At 40.6% G+C, this 23388-nt stretch overlaps 5 protein-coding genes across 6 annotated transcripts; 3 read left to right on the top strand and 2 right to left on the bottom strand.

The window, feature by feature from the left end:
- Positions 1–1076: 1076 nt before the first annotated feature.
- Positions 1077–4915, bottom strand: LOC108144314 (sphingosine-1-phosphate lyase). 2 transcript variants are annotated; one of them, XM_017269014.2, is made up of 6 exons: positions 4801–4915; positions 4352–4515; positions 2474–3135; positions 1861–2309; positions 1658–1804; positions 1077–1593 (listed from the first exon to the last, which is right to left on the bottom strand). In XM_017269014.2, exons 2-6 carry the CDS (start codon positions 4503–4505, stop codon positions 1368–1370), a joined length of 1638 nt encoding a protein of 545 aa, XP_017124503.1. In that variant the 5' UTR covers positions 4506–4515; positions 4801–4915; the 3' UTR covers positions 1077–1367. The 2 variants fall into 2 exon arrangements, with proteins under 2 accessions (XP_017124503.1, XP_017124502.1); XM_017269013.2 differs by lacking the exon at positions 4801–4915 and having other exon boundaries at positions 4352–4605.
- A 55-nt stretch (positions 4916–4970) lies between these two features.
- Positions 4971–6197, top strand: LOC108144315 (enoyl-CoA hydratase domain-containing protein 3, mitochondrial). The gene is made up of 2 exons (XM_017269015.2): positions 4971–5494; positions 5557–6197. Exons 1-2 carry the CDS (start codon positions 5016–5018, stop codon positions 5933–5935), a joined length of 858 nt encoding a protein of 285 aa, XP_017124504.1. The 5' UTR covers positions 4971–5015; the 3' UTR covers positions 5936–6197.
- A 176-nt stretch (positions 6198–6373) lies between these two features.
- Positions 6374–11045, bottom strand: LOC108144316 (glutathione S-transferase S1). The gene is made up of 5 exons (XM_017269016.2): positions 10861–11045; positions 8374–8672; positions 8126–8293; positions 7913–8055; positions 6374–7406 (listed from the first exon to the last, which is right to left on the bottom strand). Exons 2-5 carry the CDS (start codon positions 8645–8647, stop codon positions 7239–7241), a joined length of 753 nt encoding a protein of 250 aa, XP_017124505.1. The 5' UTR covers positions 8648–8672; positions 10861–11045; the 3' UTR covers positions 6374–7238.
- A 3461-nt stretch (positions 11046–14506) lies between these two features.
- LOC108144771 (kalirin) lies at positions 14507–23229 on the top strand. The gene is made up of 8 exons (XM_017269881.2): positions 14507–14664; positions 17211–18160; positions 20382–20480; positions 20875–21172; positions 21235–21321; positions 21380–21484; positions 21546–21680; positions 21749–23229. The coding sequence occupies exons 2-8, from the start codon at positions 17328–17330 to the stop codon at positions 22250–22252; spliced, it is 2061 nt and encodes a 686-aa protein (XP_017125370.1). The 5' UTR covers positions 14507–14664; positions 17211–17327; the 3' UTR covers positions 22253–23229.
- On the top strand, positions 18719–20372 carry LOC121466848. Its single transcript, XM_041707461.1, has 2 exons — positions 18719–19802; positions 19868–20372. The coding sequence occupies exons 1-2, from the start codon at positions 19209–19211 to the stop codon at positions 20069–20071; spliced, it is 798 nt and encodes a 265-aa protein (XP_041563395.1). The 5' UTR covers positions 18719–19208; the 3' UTR covers positions 20072–20372.
- Positions 23230–23388: the final 159 nt, after the last annotated feature.

The following is a 23388-nucleotide window of genomic DNA, read 5'->3' as shown; positions in this document are numbered from 1 at the left end:
TCGATATAGCCATGTACGCCTGCCCGTTCGTTTGTCCGTCTGTCCGCCTCAACGCAAACTTGTCTCTGAGGCTTAAAGCTATCTAAATGAAATTTTCACAAAAATTTTTTTTCTATTGCATCGCTACCAATGTACTAGTAGGAAAAGGCCGGATCTAACGACTATATCAAATAGCTTCTATAAAAATAATGAATATTTCAGAAAAATATTCTTATTCTAAATCACAATTTATAATTATTTATATATTAAATTAAAAGAAATAAATACTAAATTAAGAAAATTTTAACTTAATGTAGCAACACAACGTGACTAGCACATTAAATTAAGAGTTTATTAACTTGTATTGCTAGGATATCATCATATTATATGTTCATCATAACGTGAAAATAAACGGAAAATCGACATAGTTTCAGTGTTTTAAACATCTACGCATACAAATAAAGAATATTTAAGTTTTGTAAAAGCTGCAAGGGTATTAAAAGTTCGGCTCTCCCAACTTTGCTTCTCTTCTTGTCTTTGTTGTGGCCTGAAATGAAATTGATGCTGCCAATTGATCGCCACCTTTGTGCGACACTTGTTGCTCGACTTTGGCTATTTATAATATTTCTTAATACGAAAAATGACATCGGACGCGTGCCCCGAAAACAACAGTCTTTCAGTCTGTTGAAATAAATGTTTCCGCCATAGAAATTTATTTGAAATAATTTGTGCACGCCATTCGAAGAGACTTACATAAATTACAAGAGAGGAAGTGGGCGTGTCGAAGATCAACTAAATTAAAACGCCGACGCGTGGCGAAATGTTAGAAAAGAAATACTTTACCCGCCCAGATCAGATCAGACCGGATTGCAAAGACCCACGCAGCAATTATTGTTAATTGCTGAAGTGGGAAAATGTAAACAAAATATAAATTAAAAGGTACCAAATTGATCAATGAAATTGTGGGTATAAAAACAATTTAGGAAATTACATTTTGATTTGACCAAATATTACTTAGTAATTAAAAAAAAGGTAGACAATTGTAAAGAATAATGAATTGAAAATATAAAATCTAAACGAAATAAGCAACCAAATTGTTCGAGTATACAAAAATGATTAATATTATTTTATTATTTCACTAGCAAGTTACACAGAAACACACTTTTCGATAACATAGCTCCAAGAGCAACGAAAGTTGATAGTTGGGATGAATATATAGAATTGTGATCGCGTAGAACGACATTTTGTACCCTCGGTTACAGCACTAATTGCAGCCTAGAATAAATTTCTTGAGGAAGGTTTAACAACGGGGTGTTTGGTGGTTTTAAATACGGCACAGGAAATGCACTAGCTCCGTGGTGTGGGAGAAAGAGTAGGCGGATGGAAGTCTATTTCTGGCTGGGCGTGTAGTACATGGAGTGCAGGAAGAGGCGAGTCACTTCGCCGATAACCGAACGGTCGGGTATACTCTGGGCCATGCCGTAAAGAGCCATCTTTCCCACCACAGGCTGGCCGGGATCCTTCATGATCTCCGCCGTGCAGCTGCGCACATCGGCAATGAATTTATCTGCCACTCCGGGCTGTGTGTGCATGTCCGTCACGCAGATGTGGATGCTAAAAAAACAAAGTAGTTTACATTTTACAGAGGTCTTCTCTGTTGAAAAGTTGATTCTCTTACCCAGAGGGGAACTGCAGACTATTCAGGTTCCAGCCCAGTTTGCAAAGCGAGTCCGAGAGCCGGAAAATGTCAAACACATTGGAGCCCAGAGCAATCACCGACGTGGCTGGCTTGCCAAACACAAAGATGCCATTGATGTCGCGAACCCTAAAAAGGAAAATCACCAATAAAACTGATTTTATTTAATATTTTAATAACCTTACCCCCTTTCGATATAGCGAGCTGTATCTACAATGCGCTTGGTGGCCTCCAGATAACCATCATAGCCGAAGCTCATCATGGTGGCCCAGCAGGCGGCGATAATGCCTCCGGCACGGGATCCATTTACGGTGGGGGAACCGTACACACCACCAGGCCAGTCGGTGGTCACGGTGAACTGATGGTCCTTGTACTTCTTGTCCGAGTAAAGGATCACCGATGAACCCTTTGGCGCGAATCCGTACTTGTGGGTATCGGCGGAGATACTAGTCACACCCTTGACATCAAAGTCGAAGGGACGCAGCTTGTAGCCAGCGTTGCGGATGAGGGCCACCACAAAGCTGCCCAGACAGGCGTCCACGTGGACGGGAATGTCGTATTTCACGCCCAGAGCGGCGATGGCTTCGATGTCATCGATGGTTCCGTAGGGGAAGTTGGGGGCAGAGCCAACCAGCTGTAGGATATTCAAAAAATTAGATATGTATGTTAAATAAAAATATCAAAATATTAAATACACTGCTCGATTAATTGGCATAGAGAAGAAGGGTAAGAATGATAGATAAATAGAGATGGAAACCAAGGGATAGATTAGGGCATAAAACAGCGATTTGTAATTACCAGAATGGTGTTCCTGTTAATGGCTCGCTTGAACTTCTTCATGTCCACCTCGAAGGTCTCCGGATCAACGTCCACGGAGCGAACGTGGATGTTGAAGTACTGGCCACCTTTGTCGAAGGCTGCGTGCACTGTCTTGGGCACAACGATATTCGGCCTGGTTATGCCCTTGTGCTCCCTCGCGTAGTCCCTGTAGGCTTTCATGGCCATCACAATGGACTCGGTGCCGCCAGTGGTCATGGTGCCGCAGCTGGCGGAGTTGCCGTGGAACAGGTTGCACGCCATGCGCACCACTTCCGCCTCCATTTTGCAGACGCCCGGGAAGAGATCGGCGTGCAGGGGATTCGTGTAGGAGGCCTTGCCGTACACCTCGGTGACGAGCTCCACCAGCTCGGGCTTGTAGCCGTAGACCGCTCCGGATACGCGACCATCCCGCCAGTCGTAGTGACCCGTCTTCAGGTGCTCGTCCACCAGCCGGAGGATCTCCTCCTTGCTGAGACCCTTCTCGGGCAGCGTTTCCGAGTAGGCCAGGTGGGCGTTGCTCTTCTTGATCTCCGTCTCAAAGTCATTCTTGGCCTTGGTCAACTCCGCCTCCACCTGACGGCGCACGGCGGGAATTTTCTTGGCATACTTGAAGAACTGACGCTTGCCACGGATGTAGAGACCTGTAGGAAAGTTAAATCTGGAATTAGATTGCTTGTATTGAGGTAGTATTTTAATAACTGTGGTTCTCAGTCAAAAAACTCCACGAACCATTTGTTAAAAACAAACGTATATTTCATCACCTAAAGGTTCCCATAAGTACAGCTAAGAACATTTTTAATTATGTACACAGCTCTGGCTCCAAATTAATAATCCTTTGGCAATTAAGGCTTATCTCGAGTTGAATAGACCAAAAACAAAGAAAAATTACTGAGATGCATTGTCGCCTGATAAAATGTATATGACACCCCTCGATAAACTCGAATTATCAGGCATGGCATGTTTCCTTGTTTTATGGCCCATTTTGGGAAACATTGCTAGGTAGCCGAAGCAATCTTAATATAAAATATTAGTCATGCTGTTGGGAGACCTCTACTCAATTTCATTAGTTTTGGTATCAATCTTATCGATTTCCTTTGCTGTTGAACTTTGCATATCTCATTGATTTCGAGTTGCTACACGCTTTTTAGCAAACATTTTGACTTTAACCGAACGTAATCTGCGGCTAGATTAAATTCAGTAGTTCGGGGAGGGCACCCGACGAGCTTATATAAGTTTAAGCCACAAAGTACACATTAAAGTCTACTTTTATTTCCATAAGAAAATAACAGTTTGAAACTACAGTGAAATGTCTATAACTACTCGTATCAGTGTTGTTTATTAAATGTTTATATAGCTTATTCGTTTACTTATTTTTAGGTACGATTTTTAAATATCCATGTCACTAACTGTACAAAATTAAATTATTATTAAAAACCGTAAACACTCATGACCTACTTTACAATGCCTATTTAATACATATATTTGATACATAATTAATTTACTTTTGAGGAAGTTTACCTGTATTTGTGTAATGGTGTTAATCGAACGCACCCACAAGATAAGATAATTTGATGGATTTAAGTTATTGATGTGCCCTGCCCTCTAACTTTGAATCAAAAGAAATCGTCTGACTGGAGTGACTGGACGATTCTTGTCCTAGAGATCTTATTCCTATACTTTTACCAAGTTATATGCCGAAAGATTACCTGATTACTTAGAAATGAAAGCTATTTACTGACTCAGCTGATTCGGTGTTCTATATTAGAGCTAATCAGAAACTTAATTTAAAGTTAATTTTGTTCTCCTGGCAGGGTTTACTATTAGCTTTATACCATTTAGTACCCATCCCCAACTCACTTTCATCCTGGCAGATCACTGTCCATAGCCAGACGCCTCCGAGGACCGTGGTGGCGGTGATGGTGGCCACCTGCCAGGGTTCCTTGGCGCCAAAGGCCCGATTGATGCCCTCGGTGACGGGTTTGAGGCAATCGCTGCCGGAGAATGGACGCATCTTGGGGCAGCTGGAATGTGGGGGTATATCCTTTAGTCTTGAGCTGAAGTCGGTGGATCCGCACTCAAGCGGTTCAATGCGTTAACTGATTTCTGGAGCAGCAAATATGGGGCGACAAATACAAGTGGCTTTGGCAACTGATAAAGTTCTATCTCAGTATTAGTCACATATACTTTTATTTATGGAGTACATGGAGTACATAAGACGGTGCGATTGTTGTTGTCTGCTGCCCGCTCGCTCAGCTGATGCAAAAACAAAGGCAGCGGTTATTGACGCACCTCAACGGGTTACTCACCTGTACAGTGGGGCAGCTATATATCACCTGGAAAGCTTTGAAAAACTCGAATAAACTTAAACTAAACTTTTAGTCGTGCAAACACATAGCGGCTTAGAGTGACCGTTTGCTAACTGTTGCTTTACTCACTGCTATCGATTTAACAGCTGTTTCGATAACCGGTCAGCTGTTTGTGTGCCCCATTAACCAACACTGGCTTCAAAATCAAAACAAAGATGTTGCGTGTTTTGCCTAGCTCCCGGAAAATATCAAAATATGCAACAGGTTGCATGCCACAGTTTCTCCGCTGCGCCAGCAATGCTTGCAGTGATTTGGTTTTGGTCAAGGAAGAGCATGGAGTGCGGGAGATTACCCTGAATCACCCGAAAACACTGAATTCCCTCTCGCTGGACATGATGACTGCCCTACAGGATGCCCTGGTCAAAGATAAAGACAACTTGGACCTGAGATGCGTGATTCTGACGGCCCAAGGAAAGATCTGGTCGGCAGGTCACAACCTCAAGGAGCTGCACAATGACCCCAAGATACAGGCCTGTGTTTTCCAGAAGCTAACCGATGTTATAAATGACATCCAAAAGCTACCGGTGCCCGTGATTGGAAAAGTTAATGGTTATGCGGCTGCTGCGGGCTGTCAACTGGTGGTTTCCTGTGATATGTTGGTCTGCACCAAGAACAGCAAGTTCTCCACGCCTGGGTAAGATTGGAACACGCCATTTAAGAGCACTTTAACCATATATTCCCATCTCTTTTTTTCAGAGCTGGCGTCGGAGTTTTCTGCTCTACGCCCGGCGTGGCCGTTGCCCGCATTATGTCGCGTCCAAAGTCCGCGTATATGCTAATGACTGGTCTTCCGGTAACCGGCGATGAAGCCTACATATCGGGAATGGTCACCAAATCAGTTCCCGCCGAGGAGCTGGACAAGGAAATAGACGAAATCACATCCGCCATCAAGGCCAAAAGTCGCGCCGTCATCTCGCTGGGCAAGGAGTTCTTCTACAAGCAGCTAGCCATGTCCCAGGCACAAGCCTTCGCAGCTGCCCAGGAAAAGATGTGCGAGAACTTCCAGCTGGGCGATACCAAAGAGGGCATCGCTAGCTTCTTCGAAAAGCGTCCACCTAGTTGGAAGCACCAGTAAACCCGACCTTTAGCTGTACAGGCATCAAACAAAACTGGCCAATTGTGCATTTATACGTTTAAGCTATGTAAGTCCAATGTGGCAAACAAAATTTGTTATTAATTTGTGTTATCCAAAAATTGTTGTAATAAAATGTAAACTCTAATTGAACAAAATTAAGTAATTTGTAATGAAAAATAAGTAGCTTGGGTGCATTCTTTACCACCTTTGATTATATTATCTTTATGAAACTAAACACCAACGCGGGTAAAATGAATTAAATTACGTAAATAAGCAAAAAAAAAAAAAAAAAAAGAAATATACCTGCTTTCTAAGTGTTCCATTTTAATCCCGGACACCCCAAGTTTTTGGTCTTTAATTTAAAAAGTAGATAATCACTGCTTTCCAAGTGTTCACTTTTCATTACACAACTAATTTTCTAAATAAAACGAGATGATGTGCTTTCAAAAAGTGCTCATTCCTTTTTAGGTGTTTAGTTTATTTAAAAGTGTTTGTGAAAATATTTAAAAAATACAATTACAAATTTTCATAAATAAAATGTATAAATTAATGTGTGTGATTGAGTGCATTTGAAATTTTGGCAGTTAAAGTCTGTTTTTAGTTTACATTTTCCATATTGCTTGGCATTTGGTTAATTTATAAAATATCCGGTTCTATTGATGTGAGTCTTTTTTGCGGTTTATTTAATTGGGAACTGGATGAGACGAAGAAAATTCCTGGGGCCGCGATAACGTGTTAAAAAAAAAAAAAAAAAAAACTAAAAATTTGTTTGTAATTGTTTGTCAGCATTCGCTGCATTTGTTTAAATATTTGTTGAGCTCTTCGCAGTGAATTAAATATAATAGAATACATCGAAAAGATGAACCACTCGTAGATTTTGTATATATATATATATATAGAGCTACAGTACGCGTCTGCATAGGTGCGCTAAATGTATGTTCTAAACGTAGGCCAAAATATTATAAACTGTGCAATAAGTATTATCTTTCATTATTTCAGAAGAAGCTAACGAACGGCGATCCGACGCTGTCGGATCCCAATAGAAATAGAAATATGTATATAGCGCCATGCAAAGAGAATTATAACCAAGAAATTAATCCATAGTGATACGTGCTAAACTCCTACGCGTCTATGACCCCGTGCGAAAGTCCGCTGCTCCTCGGATCGGATCCTCCGCAAAAAGGAACAAAATGTGTACGGTTACGGATACGGATGTGGGTGGTGTGTGCCTACATGTCTGCAGTGCGGGTGTGTCTGAGTGGTGTGCAATGGTTTCCCTCCTTCCAAGTTCTGTGCGGCGAACTTAGACCTCGGTGACGGGGCGCTTCTCGATCCAGGCCTTGATCGGTTCCAAAGCGTTGATGGCATCCACCACACCGCGCAAAGCTGGGTAGGGCTCCAGCAGATCGCGCTTGACCATGTAGTTCATGTAGTCGGTGATGCCTGCAAAGTAGACATCGGCCCAGGTCAGCTGTGGGCGAAAAAAATGGGATATTATTACAGTTGAATATCTAAAAACTATCGAGGAAGTTTAAGTTTTTAACCATTATAATTTCTAAGTCAAACAATACTTTGAAATTTAAACAATTTTACAGAAAAGAGAAAGTAATCGAAGAAATACCATAGAATCTTCTAGATACTGATGTATTATATATTATTTTAAGTAAAAGTTCGGTATTAGTGAAGTTGAAGATATAAAAACAAAATATTTTTAAGTCAATAATTTCGAATTATTTGTACAATTTCAGAGACAATAGTGATGAATCGAAGAATTACCATCGTCAATCATTCAAACTTTTAGATACGGTGATGTATTATATCAAATTCGACTTGTATGAGGTTAGAGATTTATATAAAGATTTATATTTTTTAAGCCAAAAAGTCAATCATTTAGAATTATGTAAACGATTTCAGAAATAAGCGAACGAAATCGAAGAAATATCATACTCAATCATTAAAATTTAGGAGTAAACCCACCTTGCCCAGAGCAAGATGACCATCGTTGTCCTTGACGGTCTGCTCGAGCTTCTCCAGGTAGAATGGAATGACCTCCGCATTCAGGGTGACCAACTTCTTCTCCTTGATCTCGTCCTCCGGCTCGTACGAGACGACTGCAATTTCTATACATTAAAAATTCCAGAGTTAATCAAGGACACTGAACATGAAACTGAGGCACACATTGTTCGCTACTTAGACGGAAGTCATTGATGGTATCCACCACAATGTCGATCTGCAGGTCCTCCCACGGAGTGGCGCCGCACAGGCCGACGGTCTTGGCCAGGAATCGGGCCATCGAGATGCTCTGGTGCACACGCTTGCCATCGACCTCCAGCACGGGCATCTGGCCCATGGGCATGGCTATTGGAGGAGGAGGAGGAGGAAGAGGAGGAAAGTAAGTCACCTCTTTGTTACTTGACCTCAATAATAAATATATTTACTTGGCTTCAGGGCTGGCCACTCGTCGCGGGTGACGCGGACATCCTCGTACTCCTGGTTGCCGTAGGCGAACAGGTAGCGCAGGGGCTCGGCCAACGCCTTCACGTTGAAGTAGAAAAGCGTGTAGCTGTGCTTGATGGGCTCGGCGGGCTCGGCTGGAGGAGCGGCCTCTCCGCCCTCGACGGGGGCGCCCTCGGCTCCCTCGGCTGGTGGTGGCGCCTCGCCCTCTGCTGGTGGTGCGCCCTCAGCTGGTGGTGCTTGTGCTTCATCGGCCATCTCTGCGCTTTCTCAATGCAATTCCCTGCAAAGGTACAGTTGAAAAATTGCAGCAAACATTAATCATTCACTTGGTATGTTATCTATTTGTTTAACAATTGAACGTACTGATAAATATTTGTATTAATTTGTATCAATCTTGTAATCCTATTTGCTTCTGCGTTAAGGTAGTACAGTACAACTCAATTAAATGGAACCACTTTTTAGAAAAGTCTAATTGAAATACGCAAAGCTAAATATTTCAATTCATTGTGAAATAGCTATTTTCTAGTTTTTTCCCAGTTTTTGTTTATGTTTGTTGGAAGTTTGAACCTATGTAATCAGCCGATAGCCTGTTATTTTTGATAAGAAGAACGTGACAAATGTTTGTGGCTGAAGTGGGTCGGAATGTGCGTGAAAGATAAGGATAATTAAAGGTTTATAATACTTATACGCCGTCTTAAAGATAAAGAACTCCTAGATGAATTTTAAAAAATTTGAAAACAAGTCCGCTGGGGGTAAGCTGATATAATCTAGTAGTTAAGATTTGGTCTAGTTTGGAAGCCATGTTTGCTCTCCACAGTTATTTATTTGCTGGCCTTATTTGGTGGCTTCTCAAAAATATTGCAATAAATCAAGCGCAGTCAAGGCAAAAGTTGACAGAACAGATAATTACCATAAAATTGCAATATACAATACAATGTGTATATATATATAGGTATAGTAAGAGTATTTCCCTATACACCCGAGCGGAAGTGCATTGATTGTCCCACAGACAACACACCCACGCACATCAAAGAAACTGGCACCACTCCTCCACCCGTCTGCCCACTTTTACCCAGTTTTCCCCCCTTTGTTTTTCTGTTTTCTGCTGATTCGCGCAAAAGTCAGGCTCAATATCTTTTCGGGGCGTTGGCGCTTCTTGAGGAATCGGGGGATTCAGAGGAGTAGGAGGTGGAAGAGTGCTAAGAGGTACGGGTAATACGCCCCTCTTTCCATTGTAGTCGACACTTTTTGCCTGGCTGGATAAATATTTAAACGTGGGATAGGATCCATGTGGACCGTAAACCAGTTTCGGTTCGATATAGCTAAAGTGTCTTTGCCTTTGCCATCGGATTTTGGCAGGGCGCCCAGTCAGTCAGTCAGTAAAGATTTCGCCCCCCAATTGGCCGCCTCTTCCGCTGCAATTTTCATTTTCGCTTTCGAAGAGTCTCAAATTGCAACAATCGATTCGACTTTTCGGCGTTATCTTCTGCCTGCCCCTCTGCAGTGCACTTGTTGTCATGAGACAGCTTCAATTGGATTTAATTTGGTTTGTCTCTGTCGCTGTCTCTGTGTTTCGGTGTCATGATTTAATTCAATTTCGATTTGCTGATCTATTTTGGCTCTTTGATCTGGCACTTTGGCACTAAAATCGAGGGAAATGGAAATGGAAATGATTTCACTTTAATCGTGGGAAAAGGTTTAGATTATCCAATCCATGGGAAACGGCAGATCGCAGATCGTAGTGGGTCAAGGACCCAGGGAACAGATGCTAGAAAACGTCAATGGGCACTTTATGGATTCACGTGCACCCGGCCATCTGGATGAACTGGGCGATTGGGTTATCACTAGAATTCGAAAGTCTGGGTTCCAAAGGCATTCACTCGGATTATCAGTTCGGAAAGATTATTCGCTACTGTCTTAACTTTTTCTTTTTTCGGAAATGTATTTTTATTTGGGTTATATAAGCCTGCGTTCTGATTCTGAATATGCACTGCACTCAAGATGATTCCGATTCAAGTACCTCACGCTTCGAAATACGTTCACGCACTCCACGGTCGACGGAGGTGCGTTAATCGTTTCTATATCTTATTCCGATCTGATCGGCTCTGAAGAGGCAGAAGAAGAGGGTCGGTTCACGTCGTTGTCCTTCACATATTTGCTTGCGAGCGGGGCGAGAGATCCGCGCGAACTGCGATTCTGTGAAACGAGTTCAAAACTTTTCGATTTCGAATCGATTGACCCAAAAATCAAAAATCAATCGAAGCCAAAAAACCCATGTGTGTAATTTTAGAACCGAATCGAAACGAAACGAACGCCGTTCGGCTTCGAAGTTCGCAAAAGCGTTTTCCAATTTTTGGCAAGGGTAAAACTTTGTGTTGTTGTGCGTAAATTACATCATAGAGAGAGTTCTACGGAAGGATTGAAAGGTTCCAGCCTCCCAGTCTCCAGGAGAAGGACGGATAGCTTACCTCGGGAAAGAGTCCAAATTTAACGGTGGCACACGGGGCTCTCGGTTCTTCAATTTGCCAATTAAAGCGTTGGTTCCGCACTCACTCTCCGTTACTCTCACTCTCCGTTGGAAGGGAACACGCTTTCACTCACTGAACCGATCGACGCCACAATTGCACAGCAACTGACTTTCTTCGCCGGCAGGCGCTGCTTTTATACGCTCCCCCAATCGCGCTCTCGGGCCAGTTCTTGCTCTCTCTCTGCCCAGCTTACAAGCCGGCCGGTTAACTGGAAAGGGAGAGAAATTAAGACATACTCTCGCTCCCCCTTTTTTAGTGGGCGGTGAAAAGGAAACGCAGTTAATGAATTAGTTAACTTATTTAACCAGTTATTGGGTACGTTCTGCTTCTTGCGCTCTTTTAATAGATGGAATGCAATATTCAAACAAGCTCGGCTTCCTAATTTGGCAATTAATTTTTATAAGCAAGTCTGCAAATCAGAGAGTTCTTAATCTTAGTTCTCTCTTCTCTTTTTGGAGAGATTCGAGCTGAGTTTAATTATAAACCAATTATAGTAGCAAAAAAAGGTAGTAAATATTTGTTTTTGCTTTTAGTGGGTGAAGCTTATTGACTGGCTTTAAAGATAGATTAAACAATAGATTAAACAATGCAAACTAAATAGAGTCGAGGATGTGAGATGTCACAAATATTCAATAGGTTCCGCAATCACCTTCCGGAGGAGAGGTATAGGTATATTTAAATATTTTTGTAACAATAAAATATTTTCTTTATTTACTTTTCATAGCTCGAGTAATAGCTGTAAAGGTATTTTCAACGAAACTTACATATCATAAAATCAATTTACTTTTATTTAAATATTGTTTTTTAACTTAAAACCGGCCAAAGGAAAAAAGTTAGTGAAGAAAATAGTTTATAGTTTTTGCAATTACACAATTCCAGTCATCTTAACATCTTTTGTTTATCTTGGCCAACAAAAGGTATGTGGAAAATAACTATTAACTATTAAAACTATTATCCTTCTTAAACATGTATAGGGAGGGGCATAGTCCTTTCTCATTTTATCATCATCCTCCCACATTTGCAGGAATTTTTGTCCCATAAAGGCAAAATCAAATTACTTGTGTTAATATAAACAGAGACAGTGGGGAACCGGGAATTAAGCAGCCAGGAAATTTGAAACGCCCAACATTCGATGGCGGTGCCCTGGACTTTGCCTTAGATCGATCTCAACTGGCGGTGCCTTGCGACGAAATTCGAGTGGATCTTAGATGTTTACTTATGTGGGAAGCGTCAGGTTCACTACGCAGGGTTGTCAGCCTAAGCCTAATTGTATTAAAATCATTATCAATTTTATAACAAAGGGCACTTTTAAAATTTACTTCGGATATAGATTTTTAAGTTTGTTTTTACCTCTATAAAAATCCTAAGGAATTCCGTCCTTAGCAATGAAATATAGTGGAAAATAAATTTTAAAAAATACACGTATGTAAAAGAAAAGTGTCTATGAATGCTGGTACTTGGCGGAACAAATTTTTTTGTAGCTGTTACAAACAAACTTTTTTAAAAAGTAACGTACAGCAAAATAACGTATACAATATAAAACTTTTACGTACATTTAAAGTCTGGCAACTCTTAATCTGGTTGCAGTATTTGATAACGTTCGATAGGTGAAAGACCCTACTAGGTAGCAAACTCGACTTGGTTGTTTGCTTCACTAGCATAAATATACGGCGAATTTACGAATGGCAAGGCGAACTGAAAATATTTAAAAAGTGGCGTCACTTTTAGAGTTTAGAGAAATTACTTTAAAAATCAATAAAAAATGTACTGTGAAACCATCATGTACAATTCGGGATAAATACAAAAAAGCCTGGTAAAAATGTTGCTCTCAAATTGTATTGATTAATCTAAGAATTTTAGTAGTCTTATCAGACGAATACTTTTAAAAATCTAAAGTAATCCAACTACTGGCGAAAAGTATGATTCACTGATAGCCAATGTGGTTCCCAATGTGTTCTACCCAATTGAATACAATAAAACCCCATCGACTTCACCAGTTTGCAAAAACATGGGACTCCCACAACTGCGAGGAAAGCATTCCATGCGACTTGGCCACTTTTTGTGTTGTTGGCCGGGCGGAGAACGTTCGAAAATGTGCAAGATAAGCAAAACGGTGCAAAAGTAACAAAACAGAAAAAGCCTCCAGAAAACTGAGCCCAGAGTTCTCGGAGAATTAAGCCAAAATCCACGGCAAATGACCGATTTGTGGCTTTTAATGCGACGGCGTGTATTCCGCTCAGAGTTTGGTGTGTTGGCTGTTTCGATTGCGAGTAGACCCACTTTGATAAGATATGGCAATCACTGTCGATAGCGCAGACATTTCAAACTCGCTGACGACTGCATAATCGAGTAAAACAGGTGAAAAATATATGACAAATCACAGCGAACAACTCACCAGTTTAATTTTCCCTGAGATTGAAAAGTCCGAAGTTTATTTGGCGCACTGCTAGTTACTCAGGAAAATTTTCGGTTCGTTTTCGATTTTGAGGTTCGTTTGCCAGACTGCCTGGTTGTGGGGGAATTTTCTTTGCATTCTTTTTCACTTGCTTTCTTGGAGTAGACCAAAAAATGTATGCACTGATAAAAAGAAAAAATATAAATTTAAAAGCGCTTTTTGTAATGTTTACTATTATCATCAATTGATCATTAACCTTTAAATTAAAGATTGTTTTGAAAGGTTAACACTCAAATAAATTGTAAAGTTAAACAATAAAATAGAAGCTTCATCAACTACCTTAATTCATAAATAGAAGAATTTTAAACTGATTTTAGTTTGCCCGATTTATGCATTTTTCCTCTAAGTCATTTTCACCCATGATGATGTATAAAAATATACCTAAAATTGGCTTCGACTGTCTTTGCTTATAAGGAAGGTGTTAAAAATACCACAATTGTTTTCTGTGTGGCCTAGACTAATTAAGAATTTATGCCGCCTGCGATTGCACTCCAGAAATAAAAGGCAAGCCGAAGAATGAAAAAAAGCGACGGTGCTGGCAGAATTATGACAATAATTTGCTGTGGAAAATGCGACACAGAACGGAACCGCTAAGCCCGAGAGAGCAATACAAATAATAATAATAAAAAGGTGAGCGCATAAAAAAATTATAACTAACTCGCCTGGCAAACAGTTAAAACCAGACAGCGGCAGCGGAAAGATATATATATGTATATACACAGTTGCGGTCAAAACAATAGTAGGTTTTTAGCTTAAGGAAAAAGCAATTAAACATAGATTAGAAGAAACTTTAAAATGTTTCTAACATATTTATATATATCATACTTTTTGTTAAGAAAAATATTAAAATTAAAATAATAAAATTCTCATTTAGCATAGGAATAATATTTTTAAATATTTAAGATTATTTTCCCTGAACAGGTTTTCTGATTGTTGATTGGTAAATAAGGTTTAAAAGAAATGTTATTCTTTATATTAATGTTATGTTTTAGAGCACTTTATTGTTCCCACCACTAGTTTTTTGACCGCAGCTGTGTGTATGTAGATAGAGGAGAGAGAGTTTGGAGATCGCGAGAGGCGATAGTTCTCGCACTTGCTGCACTGCGAATTCCGCCGTCAGTGCGAATTCAAATGCGCAGGTGAGCGAACGTACACGAGCGTCGCTCAATTTGTTCAATCGTATTCGGCGATCGCAGCCAAGAACGGTTTTCAACCCAGCCAACATTGCGTATACGCAGCGTGCACCGTGACCTTAAAAACCAACCCAAAGCCGATAATAACCGAACAATGTAAGTGCCAAAATGGGCAAGCGAATACGAATGGCAGATAGTGAAGAATTTAAAATAAAAAATAAACCTGTACACGCGCTTACAAAACTGTCTCATTAACACGTGCCCACAAAATTATGAACTGTGCGAAAAACCTGAAAATCAAACTCTAATTGAAATCAAGCTAATAAACGAAAAAATGTGACATTTCTCTGGAATAAGTTCGGTTGTAAAGCTGTTTTGGACTGAGTCGCCGTACTGAGTCGCCGTACTGAGTCGTGTCAGTAACGAGCGGTTTTCCCACTTTTAGCCATTATTCTGTTTGGCCTTATCTTTGTAATCGGCTGACTAAACAGTAACACGACGTTAGAAACTATTTTGTTAGCTGACTTTGCTAATGGGCGCAAAAACGTATCATCAAAATGTGGCTCAATTCAAGGTTCCGCATTTCATGTATATGTATTTGTTTACCTATTCTTGTTAGATTTGATTCGATAAACATTGCTTGATAGTCAAAGAAAAAACTTCCCCGTTCTTGATAACTGAAGTTAATTAATAGGCCCCGAAGATAACTACAAGTGGCTTTAAAACGCATTCGAATATTATGAATGCGCGATAAAGAGGGTTTGGAATGGGGAATGATAACGAAGTGAATCAGAAAATGATCGACAGGGAGTTCCAAATAATTGCCATGCTTTCATGATTTGACTTTAAAGCATGTTAAAAGTTCATTATTTGTTTTAGTTCATCATCAAAGCAATATACCCTTTGTTGCACTCGAGTTGAAAGGTACGCAAAGTTAAACACAATGGAACTTGCATGTGACGACGCCAAATGCCCAATTAGGCGGCTATAACCAGTTTGCGGTCTATTAATAACGATTGAAAAATACCCCAAGATTCTCCATAAGCAGATTAATCCGTTATCGTTACCCATACACCTGAAATATTAGGCTAGGGTCACGTAATGACAAAAAAAGCACTCAATGAGTCAATGAAGATAATAAATGTTCTTTTTATATTATAGTTTAGGGCCGAAAAGCCTTTTAGTGGAACTGCACTTTCTGATTGCAGCAATAAAACAGTTTTATAACCACTACACAAATATGAGACTCCCGATTAGATAAATAACGCAAGATATTTTAGACCATATTGGCAAAAGCCAATCATAAGGGTGTTTGAACTTATCTAACTATTTTGTCATTTGTTTCCAATGCAATCGAAATACAGATAGTAACAAAATTTAAGTTGGTTCTTCTAGTTCTAAACTCTATTAATCCAAGTGATGTTTTGAAAAAAATATGCACAAATATTTGCCGACCCCACAGATTTTTTGGGAAAAAGTTGTACATTTGAAGTGCTTTTGATACTGGCACATTCAAATGGGGAGCTACTATTCCGGAATCGAAAGGTTGCATTTCTGCGACTTTTTCTACTTTCTTTTGTTTAAAGGGAACTTCGTACTTCCTCCTCTATCAAGCCGTTCACTCTTCATTTGCTTTTTGTCGTTCCTCATTTGCGGTTTTCAGTGCTTTGTACTTGTTTTTTGCTCAAATAAAACAGCAGAAACAGCGAACTGAACGTCACACATAATTAACTACACACAGAATGTGCCTCCCTTTCCCACCCAAAGCAATCCGATTTGGCTCTCTCTTTCCGTCACGAACCTCCGACAACTTGACGTCATTTGTCATAAAAATAAATCTTTGCTGTCTCTTAGTTAAATTCTATGCAAATATTTAAGCATCTGCAATGGGTAGATGGATTAGAATTTGAATTTGAACAAAATTTCTTGCGTGGGGTTATAAAAAACACCAAGTGTCCATCATTATTTAACTTTTAAAAACTTCTTTAAGAACAACTATCAGATAAAAACAATTAAAATGCTGTTTACATTTATAATATTGTTTCCCACTACTTTTATATTCAAGGTTTTGTATCGGATTTCCTATTCGTTAATGATCTATATCCCTTGTCAAAATTTAAATTCGCTTTCCGTCAACATTTTGCCCCCTACATGTCTAATTAGTTGTACACTCGACTTTAATACTTTATTTATAATGCTTTGACGATAAATCGCTTTAATTACAAATGTCTGTTTTGCAGCGTAATAAAGCGAGAAAAAAGAATAAAAAGCAAGGCAAAAAAGCGCAACAGTTGACGCCAACACAAGCAGAGAGATACGAATACGTGTTCCAGCTCAAAAAAGCTAAAACAAAAATAAAATTAAAAATAAGATAAACATTATATACACTTGGCGGGCGGACAAAAAACCAAAAGTAAATAGCTGCTCGTAAATATTTAATTTAACTGGAGCGGCGGGGGAAAACCCAAAAAAAAACAGAGAATCAAAAATTTTGCTCAGGGAATCCACGATAATGACAGTGGAAAGAAAACGAAGTAGAATAGCATTTAATTAAAAGCCCTCAATCTAAGAGACCATTTATATATTTTTGTATATATTTCGTTTGACTATTTTTGGAATAGATATTAAATCATTTCATTGTATTGTAAATTACAATTTTCAATAGCCACATACTTATTTCTACTATTCCACTTTTTTATCAGTGCAAGTGAAGTGGAAACCTTTAAACGAAGAGACCCAGGAAAACTCGGAGAAAGAGCGTACTTGGCACAAAGATAAGGCTTATCTGGAGAGGATCGGCCCCCCTCCGACCAGCCAAAATGGCCGACGAAGATCTCAGCCCACTGCCCTTCCGGCGGGAGCGCAATCTGAGCAACCGCAACTTCGCCAAGAGAAACTCGCGCCGCCGGATAAGTCAGCAGGCGGCGGAGCAGGAGCGGCATAGCAGTTCGCCGCTCGCCAGTAGCAATCCGGAGTCCAACGACGCCGCACGGATCGATAGCCCCCTGAGCAGCTCCAGCTCCAGTTCGTTTCAGCTCTCGATTTCCGTGAATTCCGATACGGAGAGCGCCTTCCAGCGCCGCTCGCTGCTCAAAATGCACGCGACGGAAAGCGGAGGCGGTGGTGTGGAAGACCCTCCGGAGTCGCCCATGTCGCCGCAAACCCCGGATCCCGCCCTCCTGGATGTCCGACAGAAGGTGCATCGCTTCGAGACCCTGAAGACAAACATTAGCTTTTTGAAGCAGGAGCGGCACAGTCTTAAGTTGCTCGAGAATCGTCGTCATCCCTCCTTTGAGGATTATGCCGGGGATCGTGGCACGCCGCCGGTCACGCCCCCACGTCGCATACGCCTCGTGGGACTGGGCAGCAGTCGCAGCAGCTCCATACCCAGCATTCAAGGTCGGGAGAGCATTCACGAGGTGCGATCCGAGGACGAAGTGGATCAGATATCGGACTTTGAAACGGATTCACAGGCAGCCGCCGAGGAGTATGTGATTTCGGACACCATCTCGGAGGTGATCCTGCCAGTCAGTCAGGAGGTCGGGGAGGAGTCGCCAAGCAACCAGCAGACCCAGGTGCAGCGTTCCATTAGCGCGGATCAGTCCAAGGAAGAGCCCACATTGCCGTTTAAAATGCGCAACGATTTCCCCAGGTAAATGTTAACACAATGATAAAGTATTTCAGACGCGTTGGACTTAAAAGATTGCCAACAAACTATCAAGTGCAGCAGTGTTTAAATTCCCTTATTTTATTTTATCTCTTTGCGAATAAATATTTAGAATGCGTAATGGAAAACGTGTTAGCATAAAGGTTAAAAGTACAGCTGTGTTTTTTGCCTTTATAAAGCGATAAAGATAAAGAAAGATGTTATCAGGAGTGTCGATATCATGTGTATAAAGTGTGTCAATAAATGTGTTAACAAATACACAGTTTTCCCTAACTAAAACAAAAGGCGAAAGGCAAATACATTATACTTTAACTAAAATATTTGAATGTAGTACTTTCAGATATGTCTTTTTAATAGGGTGTGATAATTAAATGTGTTATCTAATAGATAGTTCCCTCTAAAAATATCTATTTTAACAAGCATAAATATTCTAAACGGAGAACCTAATAGCTTCAATGTCTATATTATTTGTTTTACTCTTCAAAAATATGATTTAAGTTATTAATATGAAAATTGCCAAGTTATTAAAAATTATAAGACAGTTATATTATTACTGTTTACAAGGGTATTCTTACAGAAAATAATAGTTCCGTTTTTAACTAAAATAGTTTTTGTTTGTGTAGTTTAATAGACGTTGTTAACGACAAAATTTCATGTAATCAGTAGACATTTATTACATTGAAAATATATATTTAAAGTTTGCCATTGGTATATTTTATCAAGGGCTCTGTAGAACAAATCCGCCTCTGGCCTTCAGCCAATCTATATTAACTAGATTTCGCGGTCGCTCAGCTTCCTTTTCGGTGTCAAAATCAAATTATGTGAGATTGCCCATAAAGAAACCACCCAACTATTCGTAGGTTAATTGGCAAAGTGTTAATTGAGTTTTGGAGCATTTTCGCCAACCGGTTTGAAAAGTAACTCTAAAAGCAGAGCAGGCATTTCGTTGTCTATTCTAGTTTTGAGAACTATGCCAAGAAACGTAAAATGTATCTCTCTAAGTCGGTGGCACTGAAGCAGTTCCAGCCAGACTATGGATGACGAAGACAAGAAGGACGAGGAACAGGAGGTGGGGCGGAATGCCGGCACATATCGGGATCGCAGAGTCTCCGATGAGGCGCTGCAGGAACGGGAGCAGCGCTCCATTGTCTATACGGACAGAATTGTCGTTTCCCAGGGTACGGACACCAAGGACGATCCATTTCCTCCGCGGACGAGAAAGAAGAAAAAGATTCCGCCAGCGGTGCCGGCGAGGAAGCATTTGGGCGACAATGACTCCCAAACGGATGCAGGAAGTGCCTACAGTGCGGCAAGTGCGCCCAGATCTCGACCCTCTTTCAGATCCGCCAGCGCTGAACCGCCCTCCAGCTCCCGATCTTCGCGCAGGACACTCGAAACGCGATCCCTGGATCGGGATGGGCTCTCCTCCTCCCGAGAGGGTGGTAAAAAAATGGGAAGAACGAGAGGTTCGGGTCGCCACATGGACTATGATGCGGAAGATGTTTTGAATCAGGGAGATGACGAGGCTGACGGGGACAGGGAGTCCCTTTCGGGGGGCACCTCCTTCCACTGGCGCATGTCGCAGTCCTCATTTGATGTGGAATCCTTGGATGGCTGTGCTTCCGGGGTCTGTAGCTCGAACTCCTCAATCCCTTTTGGCCTAACTCCCAACTGGGCAAAGTCCCTTTTCAGCTGACGGGCTTCATTGTGACGGCGTTGGCCATGTTTCTGCTGATCATGATATCCTGGTTCATCATCTCGCAACTGGATTTCATACTGATGGTGGTCACCTGGTCGGCCAAGGCTTTCGAGGAGTCCCTGCTCATATTCAATGAGGACAAGGAACGTCCTCGGGTAGAGCATCCGCGTTTGGAGAATCAGGAGTTTGCGGGATGAAAGGGGTCTCTGAATCATTCCCCGGGCAAACATGTATGCTTTTCAACTTTATCTAGGCCTGTTTTTGAGCTGCTTAAAGGTTGTCTGCCACTGGTCTTATCTTTAGACCACCCCTTTTGGCTGTTAGGCTGACTCATCCGACGGCCACCGAGTCGAAAGGGGGTTTATCTAAACAGTTATCACTGCTGCACTTGTTGTTGTTGTTATTGTTATTCGCGGGGCTGTTTTTATTTCCATTAAGCCAAAGATAACTCATACTTTACTATATTTATTTTAATGCGAACCCTAATCTCTCTCTCATCCTCCCCAGAAACTATCGCTCTACGCCGAGACGAAAGACTGAAATCATTGGCACTACCAACGAGCATGTGGTGGGCAAGTTTCACTCAGTCTATCAGCCAAAAGAGGAGTGAGTATTAAGCATTTAAAAGTATTAACATCAAAAGATTATTTGTAATTTATTCAAAATACTAACTAAAAACTACTAACTAAAAACAAAAAAATCTACAAGTAATCAAAATAATAATCAATTAGACTTGAATAAAGACTAGTTTGTATTATTATTTGACACATCCAAGTCCATTATTTCAATAATTTCATTCAATTAACTACAATTTTATTCACAACCAAACAAAATCAGAGAAAATAAATTTACAGGCAGATTTTTTTAAACAAAATAATTTTTAATACAAGTAATATATATAGGTTTTTTTTTGAGCTTTAACTGGGTATAGCCCCTTAAATATTTATTTAGTTTAACAATCATTTTTTTTTTTTACTAAAATATTGTTTTTGTTTTTCAGAGAGGAGGAAGTCGAGATTGAGCTGCGCGACAAAAGCGACAAGTGCGTGCATCCCATTCTGGAGGAGCTGATCAAAACGGAGGAGGCCTATGTGAATAACCTGTTTATGGGTATCGAGAACTATGGAAACATCTTCCAGCGCAAGGACCTGCCACTGGGCCTTCGTGGCAAGAAGTACGATCTGTTTGGTAACATCGAGCAGATTGCAGAGTTCCATCGGGATGAGTTCCTGCCTATGTTGCATCGCAACCGTCGAGATCTTAAGTGTTTGTTCGATGAGTTTCTGCAGTTCCTAGATGTGAGTTTTAAACAAATTGTGAAGTTAGCAATCACAAACTTATTGCTATTTTTATTCCATAGCAAAACTGCTTTTACGGATATGTTATCTTCACCATGAACAAGCAAAAATCCCTCAAACTGTGCGATCTCTACAAAAACTACTTCACTGTGAGTATGCCCTATTAAAAATAAAGTAATTTGCTATATTATTTGCCCAATTTTGTAGAGCATTCGCCTGGAACGCGATGATAAGTTGGGCATCAATAGCTTTTTGGTTCAACCCATCCAACGCATGGCTCGTTATCCTTTGCTCCTGACGCAGTTCATCAATGTAAGAAAAACTTAATAATAACCTTATCAAATAAATTAATACATTTTCGAACCCCAATTAGACCTTCTTCAAGAACCGTGATATAGTGATGAAGCCACTAATTGAGTCCTGCTGCCGTTTGGAGAAGCGCCTGCGTTTCCTGCTGACCACCACCAATGAATCGGAGATCATCAATGACATAGTGGACTGTCATGAGGTATGGATTAATTATACAAAGCTTACCTCATTCGACTTTTCTAATTTTTCTAACAACTCACTTTGCAGTTCAACGTCTACTATCAGGGCAAATTCCGCAAGGTGAACGAGTTCCTGGTGCTCGATCACAAGCTAAAGCGCAGCTACCGGAGCAAGGTTTTCATTTTCGACAAGTGCATCATCTACACGGAGATCAAAGGCAAGAATCTGATCTTCCATGGACGTTATCCTTGCGAGCACATTGGCATCTCGGCCAAAACCAAGTCATTTACGCTCTACTATGAGCGGAGGAAGCAGCAGGAATGTGAATTCACCGCGGATCCGGCGCAAATTGCCGCCTGGCTGGACTTAATCCGGGATATGATCAACAACTTTGCGAACGAGGAGCGCCAGAAGCTGCAGGAGCGCTATTCCCGAGAGAACGATCACCTGCATCGCAAGGCTCCCAGTTTTTCGCTATATCGCGACTCGAATCGCTTCAGTTCAGACAGTGGCATCGGTAACATCTGGATAATGCCTAAGCCAGACGAAGAGACAATCAGCAACAGGACTACTTGGTATGCGGCCTCGTAAAGCAAAAAATAGCAACACATGGAGATAATCTTCTTCAGGTTATGGAAAATGGGCAAATGGGAACCTAATCCCTTGTCCAAGGCGGTCAATATTTGAGGGCCACTAAGCCAATTCAAATTCCTGCTCACAAAAAAATGTGGCAAAAGGAGATTGCAAGCCAAAATCTTTCGATTTGAATGCTAAATAACCAAATATTGAATTATAAGTTTAGTTGGTTAGTCAAGTTGTGTATATATTCCTGTATTATTGTTGTCACAAATTGCAATTCGTTAAACGTTCTCTTGTGCCTAGCTTGTTAAGCTTATTTTGTTTTGTGTAAATATTGACTAAAGATAATGTTTAAAATAAATAAAATGAAAAGGTATACAAAATATATGAAAGTAATTTGTTATTGGAATGTTAACTAAGGCAATGTATCTGTTTTGTTTTAGCCAATGCCATAAGTATATCTTTGTAAGAAACGCAAGTAAGAACATAAATGCCTTAGCTCAAATCTCAGCATTCTTCTGCTGAATTTTATATTTTATTGATAGCTCTTTGTTAATTTAAACAGTCACCAACATTTTTGTATTAAGTAACTCATTAAGAAAACCATGATTCTGATTTTACGTTGATTATTAATTCCCACACATATTCATTAAGGAAATATTTGTGCACAATATTTTAGAAATATCCGACACTTCCTTCCACTTTTCGCCAGCGGAATCACACGCTTCAGAGACGTCAAAACAAATGAATCTATCATGAAAAGGTCGCACGCCATCGGCGTTGTCATGAGAAGCAGACGTGAGGCAGCTGTTATGCATCCACCGCCCGAGATCCCCGATCTCGAATCCATCCAATCCACCTCATCACTCTTAATATTGTTAATGATACGACACGCAATACTCAAAACAGCGGAACAACTTGTTTCTGACTGCCACTGTGACATCACTAAGAAAATGTATAAAAATAAACAAATGGCGCATAAAAATAAATATAAGCAATTATTATTGTTTGCCCGATCTCCGGCTTGCAGCTCATCAATCGCGCCCAGAAGTGCTCGATGTTTATTTATAAATCTCTGTGTTTTTTGTAGCCTCATCAGGGAATTCTTTTGATTTCATTTGTTTTAAAAATCAATTGTATGAATGATA

This window comes from Drosophila elegans, unplaced genomic scaffold, assembly GCF_018152505.1.
Source record: "Drosophila elegans isolate 14027-0461.03 unplaced genomic scaffold, ASM1815250v1 contig_183, whole genome shotgun sequence".
NCBI lineage: Eukaryota > Metazoa > Arthropoda > Insecta > Diptera > Drosophilidae > Drosophila > Drosophila elegans.
Note: the sequence above shows the minus strand (reverse complement) of the source record. Positions and strands in the feature narration are given on the sequence as shown.